We start from the raw sequence: 16,228 nt of genomic DNA, 5'->3' as shown, positions 1-16,228 counted from the left end.
CAAAAGTGGCCATTTTAAATTATTTATTTTTCTATTGTTTTTGTGCTGTACTTTTTTCGTATTTAATATTTATTCATAAAAATATTAATTTATTTCTACGTCTTTTGGTGTATATTTGTGTTCTGCTTTAAAATTTTATTCATTGTACAAAATTATACAAACACTTGGGTAGTTATGTATAAAAGGTGCTATATAAATAAAGGTATTACCATAATTAAGCTAAAGTGTGCATCACTCAAGCCAGTATTTACATCTGAGTACAAAACTGGCTAAACTGTCAGCAATCAACAGTCACTCTCCAGTTACAAGCACTTAGGGATAGCATGTGAAACCAACTGGAATGGTCTCCAGGAGCAGGGCTGGAGGCCAATAACAACCCTATTATGTACCTTGTGGAAAGAATTTTTGGACGGTTATTTGTATTAAGGATTGGTTTTGTATAAAAAAGTACACTTGGTGTATTGTCAGCCTCGGTAAATTAACATGCACAAAAATCTCGGTAACATGATTAAGAACAGGAGCAAATGACTGCGACTTGGTGAGCTTGGCCTTACTGTATTTTTGATTAAATTTGTTTGGTAAACTCTGGCTTTTATGTAGTTTTGTCTTCTTTTTTTTAGGAGTGAGGGCTTGGATGAAGACAAACATCCTGTTCAGAACATGCTTATAAAATTATCAGTTCTGAGGAGTCCCATTGCCACGGGGCGGATGCTTCTAGCAAATTTGTCTATATCTGATCATTTCAAGTAAATCAAAAATAAAAAACGTTCGACTAATTTTTTTTTGTACTATACTACTCAATATCAACATCTCTGTTACTCTTACAGAAGTGGCACAATTTATCACTACCTTTCTTCCATTCTGCTTAAAAAAATCACTGGATTGTAGTTTTTCTGTTTATCTGTTTATTTGCATTTACATGGGAGATCGATTTTTCCTTTTATTTCAGGGAATTTTGCATGATATGAACCTTAATTCAATTTATGTCAAATTATCAGTTTCTGATTTTTTGTCAACAAAAATAAACTGTTTGAAAAATTATTGTATATTTACAGAATATTTTTTGTAGCAATTGATCAGTGCTAGCTATATATATATATTATATATATATAATATATATATATAATATATTATATATATATATATATATATATATATATAATATTTTACTGTTTATTCAGTGTTTTAATGAGAGTTACTCAGCTTATCCTAGGACATTTAAAGACATTTAAAGGAACGCAGCCTATGTTGTAATTTTTGCCATATGTATGTGTTAGTAATAAAATATTACTGCATAAAAACAGTAGTAATCCCTTGGGTGAGCAATATCAATATTAAGACAAAACTGAAAATTTCACCAAACGCTCAGAAATCTTTCTTTTGTGGATGGATGGTAGTTCATTGCCTTCACTGTAAGTTGCAGGGTGGGGCCAATTATGAATATTGCCCTCCAGGTTACCCTGGGATTACTGTGACTAAGATGTATGACCTTCAAAGAAAAAGCTTGATTATTTTAACACTGGTTTCCACAACAACTGATACTGTTAATTACATTTAAAATACAAAATGTATTAAGTCAGATGTAAGTTGTGAAATTATAATTTTATCTTCTGATATACATTATTTAATTGGATAACATTTCAATAAAATGTTTGAGCTTAATTAACTTACCATTACCATGTATTGGATAAGTTGTTATGAAAGATGAACGTATTAATTAATATATGTATGGATGGATATTTTTAATTCCGGGCAATTTTGAAAAAAAAAAAAACCAAAATAATGACAAATAAACACAATGCTTGACACATCGCTCATTTGTACTAATAACCCCGTCCCCCAAAAAATGCACTGGAATGTCCAAAAATATTTAATCATGTCCTCAAATTCATGGAAATACCAACAATTTTACCATCCAGTTCATGAAAAATTGATAGACAGTTGGATGAAAACCCACCGCTTGTCCTGTGCAGGGTTATAGTGCACCTGAAACTCAACTGTTAATTACTGAAGCTTAACTTAATTACTACGGGACAAAAGAGAAGCAGTTGTGGAAACGCAAACAATATGATAGATAGATAGATAGATAGATAGATAGATAGATAGATAGATAGATATGAATTTGCACTTGTCATCTTGTCATCTATAATATATATTTATATATTATATATTATATATATATATATAAACTCACTCTCAACCAGAATAAATATCTCTGTACCCATGTGAACAGCCACCAAATCAGAGACCAAGGCGCAGCATCCATGTGAATGATACGGAGATACTCCTATGAAATCGCAAGAATCCTTCACTTGTGGGTGTCTCCAGCCACTTACAGTAATAAATGGGTGGGTCTGCTTCTGAGGGCGGTGATTGATGCCTTAACGCACGACCGGTGAAACGATGAAACCTGCAATTCATACATTCAACATTTCCGTTCCAGCTTCCCATATAGTACATATCGTAATACTCGAGGACAGGAAAGAAGACTGCACTATAACTATCGCTGCCGATTGCAATGCCCGATTGCACTGCTGACTTGTAGCGTTATTATAAGGGGGCTGAGTCGCGTCCCGCGCCAGGTGTGTATGCGCCGTCACGGTGATCCGAGCTGCATCTATGGATCGCTTCAATGGATGCTTTCAAATCCAGTTTTAAGAACAGATTGATTACCACAGGCTCTACTGCCCAACAGCCAAAGTCAGAGAAGGAAGCTTCCCCGGAGGTACCACTGAGCCTGGAGGATGGCATTGCAGCCGTCCCGGCTTCAGCACCGGCGGTGTCTGGATACTGCACGGCTGTGTTTGACTACGAAGCCAGTGCGGACGATGAGCTTAGCCTGCGCAAGGGGGACGTGGTGGAAATACTGTCGAAAGATTCACTAGTATCGGGTGATGAAGGATGGTGGACAGGGGCGATAGAGGATCGGGTGGGGATTTTCCCCAGTAACTACGTCTGTAGTGGCAATGGCATCCCTGAAAAGATACGGGATACCGCTGTGGAGGATTATCCCGACATATCAATGCCACCGTTGCATCGTAAGTAGCTACCATTGCATCACATTTCCAGACGTTGTGGATTGTATAGCTGCCAGTATTACTATATGCTTTAAACGTAAAGCCATCAGGTATAATCGCTTTGCCGACTAAGTGCCATCGGTGCGCTCCTCAAACTCTGTCCGGTGCTTCACGGCCAGCTAGCTGCCTTCTCCAAGACTGTTTTGTTCATTCTTGCAAGCAGGCCGTAAAGCCTCTGTAATTGTGTGTCACTAACTAATCGTCCAGTTTAAATGTTTCATTTCAAAATGAAAAGAATGAAAAATTATTTCCCAAGTCCCATTTTTTTATTCGCTACGTTGATCGTATTTTATACGTTTTTTCATACCAGGAGGAATATTGTCTGTTATTATGTTATTATACTAACTAGTCTTACAATGATTTTTTTCTATTTGAACATTGATACATTTTAGTAATTTTCTTACGCGATGCATAGTGACAGAATAAACGGCACGACTTCGAGAATGAAATGAAGAATTATTCCATGTCTTTTTATATTTTGTGCTTCTTTAGAACTTGGCACATGAAAAAAGAACAGCAACTGTTAATAATTATTTTTGTTATTGGTCTCCATGAGCATTGTTCTATTTTGTATATTTTCACATATTACAACAAATAAGAAAAACATAATACTAGCAAAGTTGTATTTATGTAGAACTGATCTGAATGGTAGCTTAATCAGAAAGTCCATCTCATAATTTGTCTCTTGTGAGAGAATAAGCTAATTTATTTATTTAAACAAGCAAAACAGATCAACCTGATATATAGATTTGTGGTCATAAATGCATATATATGGCGATCTTATTTTTTTTAATTACATTGTAAAGTGCATGTTTTTTTCTATGGCTGTCACCCACTTCTTGATAAATTTACGCAAGTACAAACTGCCTGATAAGCATTTTGGTTTTCACATGTTGTACGTTCTTAGGCTTCAATATCTATTGTGCTGACTTTCAAGTACTGGAATCTGACATAAGCCAGGCCTTCTGACCTGAATCATTCTCTTAGGGGTTTCTGTGCAAATGCAGGTCCTTGAATAGGATGGACAATGGACTTGAGATGGGAATAGGTGGTATTATACTGGTATTATACTGGTATATGTAGTATTATACACTGGTATCTGTAGTCAGGTTCAATTCCCGTTTCCCTTTACAATACATACAGTAAGATTAGAGTACAGCTTATAAGTGGGAAAATGAAAAATATTGGTGCTTAAAAAATCCCGTACTGTCTCTTCTCTCCTTGTCTTCTTCTAACTTCTGCTTTACTGTCTTTCATTCAAATATCTCTCTCATGAACCCCCGTCACGTTGCCGTAGTGCTGGAAATCGACTTCTCAGAGCTGGCCCTCGAGGAGATCATTGGAGTTGGGGGTTTTGGGAAAGTGTACCGGGCACTATGGAGGGGCACGGAGGTGGCGGTGAAGGCGGCACGGCGGGACCCCGATGAAGAAGTCGGTCAGACGGTAGAGAGCGTGCGCCAAGAGGCCAAGCTGTTTGCCATGCTTCACCACCCAAACATCATGGGCTTGGTGGGGGTCTGCCTGCTGGAGCCCAACCTCTGCCTCGTGATGGAGTTTGCTCGTGGGGGTTCCCTCAACAGAGCTCTGTCGGGCAAGCGCATCCCCCCCCACACGCTGGTGGACTGGGCCGTACAGATCGCCCGCGCTATGAACTACCTGCACTGCCAGGCCATTGTCCCAATTATACACAGGGACCTCAAGTCCAGCAACAGTGAGTAACAGATCATTCTTTTCTATATCATTGAAGGCTACAGTATCAAACCCTTTCATTTTATCATTGCCTTTCTACAGATTTTATTCCCTTTTTTTTATAATTATATGGAATATTTTATCAGCTTACTTAAGATCAGATAATTCACAGTTAGGAGGTATCAGAGGAGTATTGCTTTGTAAAGGGAAGAGATTAACCAATTAAATGTCTTTTGAAGTCATACAAAGAAAAACATATATGATCAACTGCTGATTTCAAAAGATCTTGGAAAAAGTTGTTTTCACAGCACAGTTAGGAACATAAGAAATTTACAAACGAGAGGAGGCCATTCAGCCCATCAAGCTCGTTTGGGGAGAACTTAACTAATAGCTCAGAGTTGTTAAAATCTTATCTAGCTCTGATTTAAAGGAACCCAGGGTTTTAGCTTCCGCTACACTAGCAGGAAGACTATTCCCAGTTTTCAGATTCTCAAATCATTCATATGTCTTTCTGAGAGACACGGTTATTCACACTGTCACATCACATGCACAAAGCATCATGGCTTTTCCATCCTGTCCTTTCTAACCTGTCTTTATAGAAACGGTAATATCTAAAAGGTCTTAATCAGCTTAAACAGCATATGACATGAAGATTCTTGAAACAAGTCACAAAGCGTGCAGTTGAAACTAAATATTAAATAAATTTGCTTCATTTTGAGTGCATTAAAGACAGACCATTACATTTTTTTCAATATATTTACACCTCAGTTACAACTATGGCAGCAGCTGCCTGCAGTGCTGTGTTTCTGAAATACTGCAATTACTGCAAAATCTTCTGAACTATTGAAACAATCCTGGGAGGTAATCCTGAGTTTTGCAGTGTGTTTGCTATGCTTGAGTCCTTAAATCACAAGCCTTACATGGTATTTTGTCTTGGAATTTGGTGTTCAGACATTTTACACTCAATAGATGGGCCTCTTGCATTCTATTGGTTTACCAGGGTGATTAATATATGATGTTTATTATTTGCCTATCTTGTCATTGTGTAGTGATTAGTGCATCTCTTCTGTTAGATTACCAGCTTTATAAAGGCAAAACAGTAACTAAACCTTCTGTTAGGGGAGCAATAGTACATAAAATTCATGGTTCAGTACACATCTTGGTTTTGGGTTCACAGTTGTATATATAATAATTAAAATTTCCTACTTTATTTCATGAAACCCTGGGTTTTATCTGGGTTTTTATGAAGAATTTCTTATTTTACAACAGGAAAAATATCTATCCATCCATCTGTCACATCCTGCCTGACATTTGTTCCTGTTTCCTCCCGAGTGTGACCCTAATAAGCCATGCTTGTTCCTTGTTTGTCTAACCCTCTTGTTCCTAACCTTCATGTTAATCACCCACAGCTGCCTCTCCTTTGCTCCCTTGTTAGTCTAGTATATATGCGCTTCCTACTCCATTGTTCCCCAGTCCAGTTATTCGTGTTGCTCTGTCTGTCAGCCCATGCCTTTCTAAATGTCTAGTCTTCTTGTTTTGATCTCATGGGGTCCTGTTTGTTTCTGGTACCAGTTTCTTTGCTTTTCTTCCAATAAAGCCCCTTTGTAGGCAGAGAGAAGGATTCCAATCTACCTGTACTCATACTTGTGCACATAACAGAAATCTAACCCTGGATGCAGGACACTGCAGTGCTACCTACTCAGTCTCACTGCCTGCCACCAAGTGGCAAGATTAAGGAATTGCAGGGGGGGTGTAATTTTTTAGGGGTATTTTTTCCTATAAGACATGTCTAGATGTGAGGCTGTTTTAATATTATTTGACTAGGAATTTGAATGGGCCTGTAGCATTTCCCAAAAATAAGTTTTAAGAAAACTCAGTCTCACTCTGATTGTACTGGGAAAAGAAATAAACCCATCTCACTTCATCCTTCATCCTCAGCCAAATTTATATATAACAGTAAATCATCTGTAGGTTAGTGCTGTAATGATATAAGCATTGCAGACGTTTGCTTTTTTTGTTTTTCCATGTGTTCCATGTCTACTGCATTCTTGGGAGAATATTGTTAACAAATTGATTTATACATTGCAGTTAATATTTTTTCTGAAAATTCCTCTAAATTTCACCTCGACATTATGCTTTAAGCACCCCCAAGCCGCCATTGCTATAAACACTTCATTTCCATGCCCTTCCAACTCCCCAGACTTAAAAAAAAAAATAAAAATCTTTATCATCCCTTAACTAATGACCTCTCACCTCCACCCCACCGGACCCGGGTCACCGTGTTTGTTACAGTACTGATTCTGGAAAAAGTGGAAAAAGATGACTTGACCAATAAGACCTTGAAGATCACAGACTTCGGCTTGGCGCGCGAATGGCATCGCACCACGAAGATGAGCGCTGCCGGCACCTACGCTTGGATGGCCCCCGAGGTCATCCGCTCCTCCACCTTTTCCAAGGGCAGCGACGTATGGAGGTAGGCTGCCTCAAAGTAGAGATTTACAGCTTCATACTAATTATATGAGTGCAGAATTTCAGACACTCACTTGAATTTCCGAAAGCATCATCTTTGTTTATTTCTTGAATTAATTTCAATGGATACTTCGATTGATTCTCATTTATTACAGTACAATTACACTTCCTGCCTATCCTCTTCCAAAAACATCAATATGCTATTACTGCTCTTCAGGTATTAAAAATCTGGGTTCCGCTATTTCTGTCTGAAGATGGGCTTCGCCCACATTGGTAGTCAGAGCTATAGACATGCACACTGCTCCAGTTACAGTAGCTACTCTATTATCTGTACTATTTATGGATGAGGGATTAATAAGTGTGTCTTTCACAGATGGTCAGTGGAGTAGACGGTCTGTCTCAGACAAACACACGGCCGACTGGAATTTGTCGGCTGACCTTTTTGAATTCCTTCATTGTGACATTTATCTCTGTTGTGGTTCCTTCATTCATTGGAGAAGAATAGTCTGGGTGACCTCCGATTATATATATATATATACATGTTTTTCCTCTCTGTTTCCCTCTCTCCTGTTTTCTTCCTTTCTCAGTTATGGGGTGCTGCTCTGGGAGCTGTTAACTGGTGAAGTGCCGTTTCGAGGGATAGATGGTCTAGCCGTGGCTTACGGCGTGGCCATGAACAAACTGGCACTGCCAATCCCCTCCACCTGTCCTGAACCCTTTGCCCGCCTTATGGAGGGTAAGATCTATGGTCCTCTCTAGATGCATTATGTAAAATTGCCTCCATCTATTTGTTTATTAGTCTTTGTAGCATTGCCACATTGTTGTGGTACAGTTGTTAGTGGGTGGAGGGGTGGCTCTGAGGCTAGGGGGTCTGTGCTGGTAATCAGAAGGCTGTTGGGTCGAATCCCATGAATGCCAGGAGTGATTCTACTCCAGTGGGCCCTTGAGTAAGATCCTTAACCTGCCATTACTTTGTCCTGGGTGGAGGGATGGCTCTGAGGCTAGGGGGCCTGTGCCAGTAATCAGAAGGTTGTTGGGTTGAATCCCATGAATGCCAGGAGTGATTCTACTCCAGTGGGCCCTTGAGTAAGATCCTCAATCTGCCACTGCTTTGTCCTGGGTATGTTCTTAATCTACAAGCAGGTCCTCCAACGTCCAGGATTAGCACTCCAGCCACCAGAAAAAAACGTCACACTGTTCCATTCTGTTTGAACTAGTGTGGTGCTGAGGTGCGGTGGGTGTGACAATGTGTTGTATCAGCATGTGCTCCTTACCTCATAGTTACAAGGGATACACTGTGTTTACACAGTGAGTTATCTGAATAGACTTTTCAGTTTCACTTGTGACATTAGCTCTGTTAAGGGAAATCCCACATAAAATATATGGTCAATTTTAACCTAGTCATGATTGTATAGTATTTCATACACCTTTAAAAATGTATCTTTGAATTGTATAGTGATACTTATTGACTATAATCTGTAGATTTACAAATTCTCCCTTTTCCTACTCTTTCTTGAGGGGGGTCACTGGGCAGCCTCAGTCACTCAGCAGCACTTCTGGGGTGGGGGGTTAAGGGCTTACATACATGTGACTGTTCTGCTGGGGGTTGAACCAGTGACCTTCCATTGCGAGCCTCAGAAGCTGATCCCACTGAGCCACACACTCTCCCAGTGGTCAGGGAAATCTTCACGCTGTGATATCATTAAAAGGCATTTCTCTTATTATTTTTATTGAATAATAAATACAGACATAGTCTTCTGAAACAGAAAACTGTTGGATATCAGTTTAAATAACTAAAATGACAGCATTAAAACAAAACAATTTATCAGTTCTATTTATAAAACTTGGTTGAGCAACCTTTGGCAAGGATAACTATCTCCTAACACTTACTGGACCCCATAGTTAACTTGCTGCACCTTCCCACTATTTTTGAAATGTTCAAAAGGTTCCATCCTATAAATCCTTTTTTCAAGTTCCATTGATTCGGATTGGATTCATCATTGCCCACCTAAGGACAATCCAATGATTTCTTGTTCTGTTGTTCTTTCTGAGCTACTCTGAGGTGCTTTTAGATTTAGGTTTGGAATCACCATTCTGCTGTATGATCCTTTGTCCTCTTTGCTACAAATAATAAATATTCTTCTGACCTCGATTTCAACATCTGCTGCATGTATTCCTGTTTTTTTGCAAAACTGTCAACTGCTGATACTGATTCAAATTCCTTTTAAAATAAATCATCCAACACCGGATATAGATTCTAAACGCACTAATATGAGTAGCAACATATGGATATTTTAAAATTATGTTGGAATTTTCTTTAAACCCTCAATTTCTTATAATTAAACCTCTTGCCTTCTAGATTGTTGGAATCCAGACCCCCATTCTCGCCCTCCGTTCACCAGTATCTTGGACCAGTTGACAGCCATTGAGGAATCTGGATTCTTTGAGATGCCTGTTGAGTCATTCCATTCACTTCAGGATGACTGGAAGCTGGAGGTCCAGGAGATGTTTGACCAGCTGAGGGCTAAGGAGAAGGCATGTACTTCCTAACAAGATTTCTCACTCAAACATAACTAGACACATGAAAGAATGTTGTTTTTTTTTTTTTACTAAACACTGACTCGTGATGCTTGAATATCACATCGCTGACGGCCCCCAAGGAGCTGCGATCGTGGGAGGAGGAGTTGAGCCGAGCCGCACTGCAGCAGAAGTGCCAGGAGGAGGCACTGCGGAAGAGAGAACAGGAACTGGCAGAGCGCGAAATTCACATCCTGGAACGGGAGCTCAATATCATCATCCACCAGCTCTACCAGGAGAAGCCGCGGGTGGAGAGCCGGCAGGGCAAATTCCGGCGGAGCCGCCTGAAGCTGAGGGACGGGAATCGTATAAGTCTGCCTTCAGGTACACGCATGAAACAGCAACATTTCAGTCAGTCCCCAATGCTGAAAATATTAGCATGAAATGTCCCTACAGGCTTTGATGGCTAAATAGTTACTTATGTTGAAAATGACTTTAAAACTGTAATGCAACTAATACATTAGGATACTATTACAGAAGCGTACATCATCCATGGCCTTACCTTAGACAAACACTGCTCGAACGCTTAATTACAATTACGCATTGTTAGGTCAGTTATTATTTCTATTTTTTGTCATTTATAGGGACAACTAGTTTAATAATTCATGCACATATTTACGTTGGCAAGACAAGGCAAGTTTATGTATATGGCACACTATCATGTGCATAGGTCATTCAGTGTGCTTTAAATAAAATAAAATAAATTAATTAAATAAAAGAAGCATACAAAAATACAAGTAAAAATACATAGTAAAAAAGAAAACAATTGATACACAGAAGGACGGAACAGAATATAATAAACAGTGATAAAATAACAGTAGAATCAATGTGGAAGTAGTTTCTAACTAAAAGTGCAAATTTTTGAAGAGATTAAAAGCAGCAGGTGAAAGTAGAGGGAACTAAATAAAAGGGCAAGTATTGTGCAACAAGGATAAACGTAAGACAAATAATTCATTGAAGGCATACATAGTTTAACATAGTTTATAAACATACCTTCGCTTGATTTCAGATTTCCAGCATAAAATCACAGTGCAGGCATCACCCACGTTGGATCACCGGCGGAGTTTAATCAGCAGCAGCTCCAGCCCTCCTACCAGCCCTCCACTGCTGCCCCGCCTACGGGCAATACAGCGTAAGTAACCAGGCAACCGCCTCTCCTCTGCAGCTGCCGGGATAGTGCATTTAGCATCCATTTAGCATTGAGCATCCACTTAGCATTTAGCGTCCATTTAGCATTTAGCATCCACTTAGCATTTAGCATCCATTTAGCATTTAGCATCCACTTAGCATTTAGCATCCATTTAGCATCCATTGTGTGTGGATCTTCTGTAAGGACAGCGTGGCTTTTGTCGATAAATGTCTTCTTTGTTCAACGTCTTGATTGCTCATCTCTAGTGATCTTTATGAATGTGATAAAACATAATAACTTGGCATTAATTTAATAGTGTAAATGAGCACGGTGGGTTACGTCACACTCTTGCATTTGTTGTGCAATTTTTTTTTTTGTCTTACGTTTTGCCCTCGTCCCCCGCAGTTACCCCTGCAAACAGTCATAAGGCGAGGGGGCGGGGTTCCGCTTTTCAGCCAGACGAGGATGACGAGAAGAAAGGTCCACGAAGGAAGAGCCGCGCTTGGAGGTCAGACACACACTGTCACCGAGAGCCGTAAAACGCCCATTGCGGGCCAGGAGGCTCAGTCGGGTGCTTTAATTAGCATTTATCTCAATTTAATTTCCACATCTTTGGCTTCTCTGTCCACCTGCCTTGTATGACTAGTGAAAAGACTACATCAGAGGGCAACAGGCAGAGGTCCAGCAGTGCCCCAAACCTGCGAAGGTCACCCCGGCATAGTCCTGCTGTACCAGGGGTTCCCAGTTTGGCAGAAATGGGTGAGGATTGGCACAGAATACAACACCTACTACTGACCTACATGCGTACATAGACATTAATATGTAGCTATTTATAATACTTAAGTTAAAATTTATTAAAATTAGGTATATTAGTTTCATGACTGCCAAAAAATTCAGTATTATACTACTTCATACATTATTCTCTTTATCAGTGCGCAAACAGTTCTTAATTTGGTTATTCTTGCTTTTAAATCCGAGTCTAACTGGTCAGAAGTGAATAAGCCGTAATGTCTTGGGTCCTGAATTTGTATGATAATGTTCGCATTATAAACATTGGAGATCTGTACTCTTTGCAGAAAATGAAGACGTCTGTTTCACCTCGGAGACCGTGGAATCTTCCAGCGGTTCCTACCTTTGCATCCCCTTCCACAGGGAAGGACACATTTCACACAGTAATAATGTGGACCAAGGAACCACAGCCCAAGCCCCCGACATTTGCTCCGGTTCCGCGAGGCGAAGCCCAAGCGGGGCGCGCCGGACAGATCTGGTGCTGCTGGGCTGTGGTGCCGTATTAGCTTCCGTGGGGCTGGGCTTCGACCTCATGGAACTTGGCAGGCCGGAGGAGAGTAGCAAGCCACGCTGGGAGGGCTTCTTTCACCGTGCCGGGGGCCAGCGACGGAGTACCAGCCCCCCCACGCGGAAGCTGTTTCGCTGGGAGAGTCCACTAAAGCCCCCAGCCCCGCTGCAAATTCAGGCCTTTCCTAACTCCCTGACGTTGTTGTCCCTGTCTTCTGTTTCTGACTGCAACTCCACCCGCTCCCTGTTACGTTCGGACAGCGAGGAGCTGTTGGTCTACAGGCCTGCATCCCCTCAGCCTGAGGCCTGCCTCGCTCAAGCTGTTCCACTCAATCCTCTAGTTAACACTCAACTCGAAAGCTTCAAGCGACACCCCCGACAGTCACTCACCCCAACGCACATCCCCTTTACCCCCAGCGATTTGCACAGTTTGCACCGAACTCCGTCCGATGGAGCTATCAAGAGAGGATGCCCTGCAATTAATCATCAACCACGGCCTATAGAGGAGATCCCAGAAACTACAGGTTAGGATGAGTAGGCGTTTTTGAATTTAGGTTAGTTGTTATTTTTTTTCACATATAAAGGTTTAAATGCATGATCATTTCTTGTCACATCAGCGCAAATGCACATAAAATAAGTACGCATTTGTGCTGTTACAACTATTGATTGCTGCACGTATCGCCTTTAAAGGTGAATGTGTACTTGCGTTATGTGCATCCCTGACTATAGTAACAGTTTCTGTTTATGACATCATAAAAAAACCTGAAACAAGTGGGAATGTGCAACTATGGACACTTCAGACAGCCAAAAACACTGATTCTCTATCAATACACATCCTTTTATATATAATATAACTGATTGATGTTTTCATATCAGGCAGTATAGATCTAAGACCTTGCTAAACTAAATATGATCCTTCTGCATCCCAGAAGAATCTTTATCATATTGTTTTCTGTGTGTTTGGAAATTTTGGTATATTTTGGTTTGCAGTATTTTGAGGCTTTCATGTAATCATTAAGTACATAAAAAAAAAAATTACACATATGGTTTGTGTGATCTTTTGAAATAATGAGTTAAATATAAACTTGAGGATATTCAATAAATAGTAACTTTAGTGTTACGTAGAAACATATTTTAACTTGTGTAATGGCGATGCGCATTGATTTGGCTTGTAACTCTTTCTAGATGGAAGCACGAAAGGCATAAGACCCAATGATGCTGAGGTCCCCCGCCTGCCAGACCCAAATGTGGTTTTCCCTCCCACGCCACGTCGTCGCTGTCCCCCCGAGAGACCCAAAACTTTAGATTTCCTGGCTCGACCTCGCCCTTTACCTCGAGCCCGCTTCGAGTTCTGCCGCGGGGACTCCGCTGATGGCCACGACAGAGGAGGTAGACTCAGCACCGGAGAGTCCCCCAGCCACACCTATAGTGCCGAGTCCCCCACAGCTTTGAGGTCTGAAGGGGTTGTAACGGTCCTCCCCACCCCCATGGAAGCCCCAACGCCATGTTCATCACGGAAGTGCAGTAGTCTGCTCGACCAACGAGACGAGGGCCAGCGGCAGGATGAGACACGCCCCCTCTGCGTACCCGAGTCCGAGGTGTCCAACGGCTCCCCCTACAGGTCGCAGCTAGGTTTCTGGTCCTAACTCAGTCCCAGCCCTTCTGAACTTGCTTGTATCAACTTCTCATAAAATAACCTACCTTGGGAAGGAGAGAAGGAAAAGGACATTATATTTTTGAATGTTCCTTCATAAGCTTACATATATGGACCATGCTATGACACTACAAACTGTTAAATTGACATTTTGCTGCTTTTGTTTTATAACAGAGGTGCAAAAATGACTCTCCCCTTAGATATAATTTTTGTTCCTAAGTAATATCAATCCTATGTTCATCTTCTGTGGTTTGTATGGTGCTAATTTATGGTGTTCATTTCTTGATGTTTCAGTGGGTAACAGGCACATATCTGAAACGTTAAAGAACAAGCAGCTGGGAGCAAGATATTCGGAAAATACTTTAACTAGTTTGTTAAGCTTTTCTGTTTGTACAACAGCTCCCTTAAACGTGGTTCATGAACTAGATCATGAATGTGAAATGTGATTCATATGAAGTGCTTGGGTTTGGAGCGAAATGAGGCAAGTGGTTTTTTTTTGCCTGCAAACCTCATAACTCCATTACACTGGCAAAGCTCTGTATGTCACACATATGAATGTGAGTATATTTTACCTCTTATGTCATTAGTATGAGCAAGGACATTTAAATGCAGGATCCGGTATATGAATGTTATCACGGCTGCTATAATACGATCTTCAGTTTTATTCTGTATTCTACTCTGCGTACTGTTCCCTGTGTATTGTATATGTCTGCATTTTAGCAAATGTTCTTTTACAGAGTATAGAACCGGTGGGCACATTAATGCAGGGGCGCCATAAGGCCGGAGAAAATTAGGACAATTCCAAAGGCCCCTGAGTGACAGGGGGCCTAGGAAATTTGAAAAATAACTGGATTTGTCTGGACTGGGGGGCCCAATATGATATGCTTACATGGGGCCCAAAATTTTTAGCAATGTCCCTGTATCAATGGGATATTACAATATATGTACGGAATTCCACATTCATTTCTATATAGAGTTTAGAATTTCAACAAAGAGTATGTGGCCCAAATTACAATGTAAGAAATCCCAAAGATTTATTTAAAAAGCTGTAAAAAGGGTCAGAGCAGGGGTTCGAAATTCCAGTCCTCACACGCAGTGTTATCATATCAGCTGAACTCTGAATGTATTCACCCCTTTTAAAGATGCGTATAAAAGGAATGTTTATTGAGTAAAGATAAATTTGTAGATTTCATGTAAATCATTAGTAGATCTGAGCCCTTGCAGAGTTAAGAATGAAGAACTGATTCATTGCATCTTACTTAAAATACTGTAATAAGTTTCAAATTTCAGGAGACTGAGGTAAAGGGAAAATCATTTAATATCATTATATTGTAAAGATATGAAGTTGTTTTCATTTTTAATATTCCACAGATTTGGTTATGAAAGGTGTTGAAGTGTTTTGCATCACAAGATTAATTCGATCATCGGGGGGGACTAGAGTTGCCAGGTTTCCCAGTCTGTCGAATTGTAGATATCTTCTCAGTAGGTAGCAGTTGTATAAATTCAAGTATTTAACATTGTAGCTCAGCATGCATCTTATTTAAAGAACAGTGAAAACAGGCCCTGGAGGCATGTCTTTTTACTGGTTTAATATTTATTTATTAAATATTTGTATTTATTTTCTGATTTGCTTTAAACTGTATTTGATTACTTTTATGGAAATGTTCGGATATTCAAAATATTGTCAGAAAAGTGTTAAATACAGTGCTCTTGGAATCTTAGGATTCTTCTTATCATTTGCAGGATTCCTATTGCGATAGGGAGTAGTGTCTTCCAGGTAGCTGCTATTGTCCTTTGTTTCCAGACGCATCCAAAGTGAACCTGCGGACAGGAGTTGGCATTCTACCCTTGGTATTTTGCATTGTGAAGGCTAAGTAGCGTTTGAAGAAAAATATTGTAATCTAAATAAACATTCAAAGAACAGATTCAGTCTGCGTAAAAGTAGTGATGTTTGCATTAAATGGATCACAGGGTATGGTTTATTTTTGTTAATGCATTATATATCATACACTTTACATATCAGTCATTAGTGGGAGACACATTTTACTGTAAAATTTAAAAATAGGGTCTATTTTTGCATGTGCAGACAGAAGGGATGGCATGACAGTACTCACTCAAAACTGGGTAGCCCAATATAGATAAGCAAATGTATATCTTCGTATCTACAGCTCAGTACATATCAGCTTTCGCATTCTCTGTTATCTACAATATATTGCAATATCTGACATAAGCAAATATTAGTTTATGTAACCCAACCCCTTACTTCCATTTAATGATAACAATCCCACAACAGTCTTGTTTCCCGGATGCTTATTTTAAACATCAATGCATTTACCA

At 40.0% G+C, this 16,228-nt stretch overlaps 2 protein-coding genes across 3 annotated transcripts in view; both read left to right on the top strand.

The window, feature by feature from the left end:
* slc8a3 (solute carrier family 8 member 3) overlaps window positions 1–1,041 on the top strand; it is a 63,874-nt gene extending 62,833 nt beyond the window's left edge. The window contains exon 10 of the mRNA XM_023835995.2: window positions 621–1,041. The gene's annotated coding sequence lies outside the window, so the exon portion shown is untranslated. The remainder of the gene's footprint in view (window positions 1–620) is intronic.
* Window positions 1,042–2,241: 1,200 nt separating this feature from the next.
* map3k9 (mitogen-activated protein kinase kinase kinase 9) lies at window positions 2,242–15,817 on the top strand. Of its 2 annotated transcripts, none has more exons than XM_023836040.2 (11): window positions 2,242–3,038; window positions 4,375–4,788; window positions 7,059–7,239; window positions 7,823–7,971; window positions 9,595–9,770; window positions 9,896–10,136; window positions 10,822–10,944; window positions 11,347–11,449; window positions 11,588–11,700; window positions 12,018–12,761; window positions 13,423–15,817. In XM_023836040.2, exons 1-11 carry the CDS (start codon window positions 2,633–2,635, stop codon window positions 13,881–13,883), a joined length of 3,111 nt encoding a protein of 1,036 aa, XP_023691808.1. In that variant the 5' UTR covers window positions 2,242–2,632; the 3' UTR covers window positions 13,884–15,817. The 2 variants fall into 2 exon arrangements, with proteins under 2 accessions (XP_023691808.1, XP_023691809.1); XM_023836041.2 differs by having other exon boundaries at window positions 12,018–12,791; window positions 13,423–13,530.
* The last annotated feature ends 411 nt before the right edge of the window (window positions 15,818–16,228 follow it).

This window comes from Paramormyrops kingsleyae, chromosome 14 (assembly GCF_048594095.1).
Source record: "Paramormyrops kingsleyae isolate MSU_618 chromosome 14, PKINGS_0.4, whole genome shotgun sequence".
NCBI classification, from domain to species: domain Eukaryota; kingdom Metazoa; phylum Chordata; class Actinopteri; order Osteoglossiformes; family Mormyridae; genus Paramormyrops; species Paramormyrops kingsleyae.
Note: the sequence above shows the minus strand (reverse complement) of the source record. Positions and strands in the feature narration are given on the sequence as shown.

Bases quoted from the DNA above. Each gene is read 5' to 3' on its own strand.
- map3k9 (XM_023836040.2), top strand. From the start codon at position 2,633: ATGGATGCTTTCAAATCCAGTTTTAAGAACAGATTGATTACCACAGGC. The intron at 11,701-12,017 runs GTGAGGATTGGC...TACTCTTTGCAG, and splicing joins TCCCAGTTTGGCAGAAATGG to AAAATGAAGACGTCTGTTTC. The intron at 12,762-13,422 runs GTTAGGATGAGT...AACTCTTTCTAG, and splicing joins GGAGATCCCAGAAACTACAG to ATGGAAGCACGAAAGGCATA.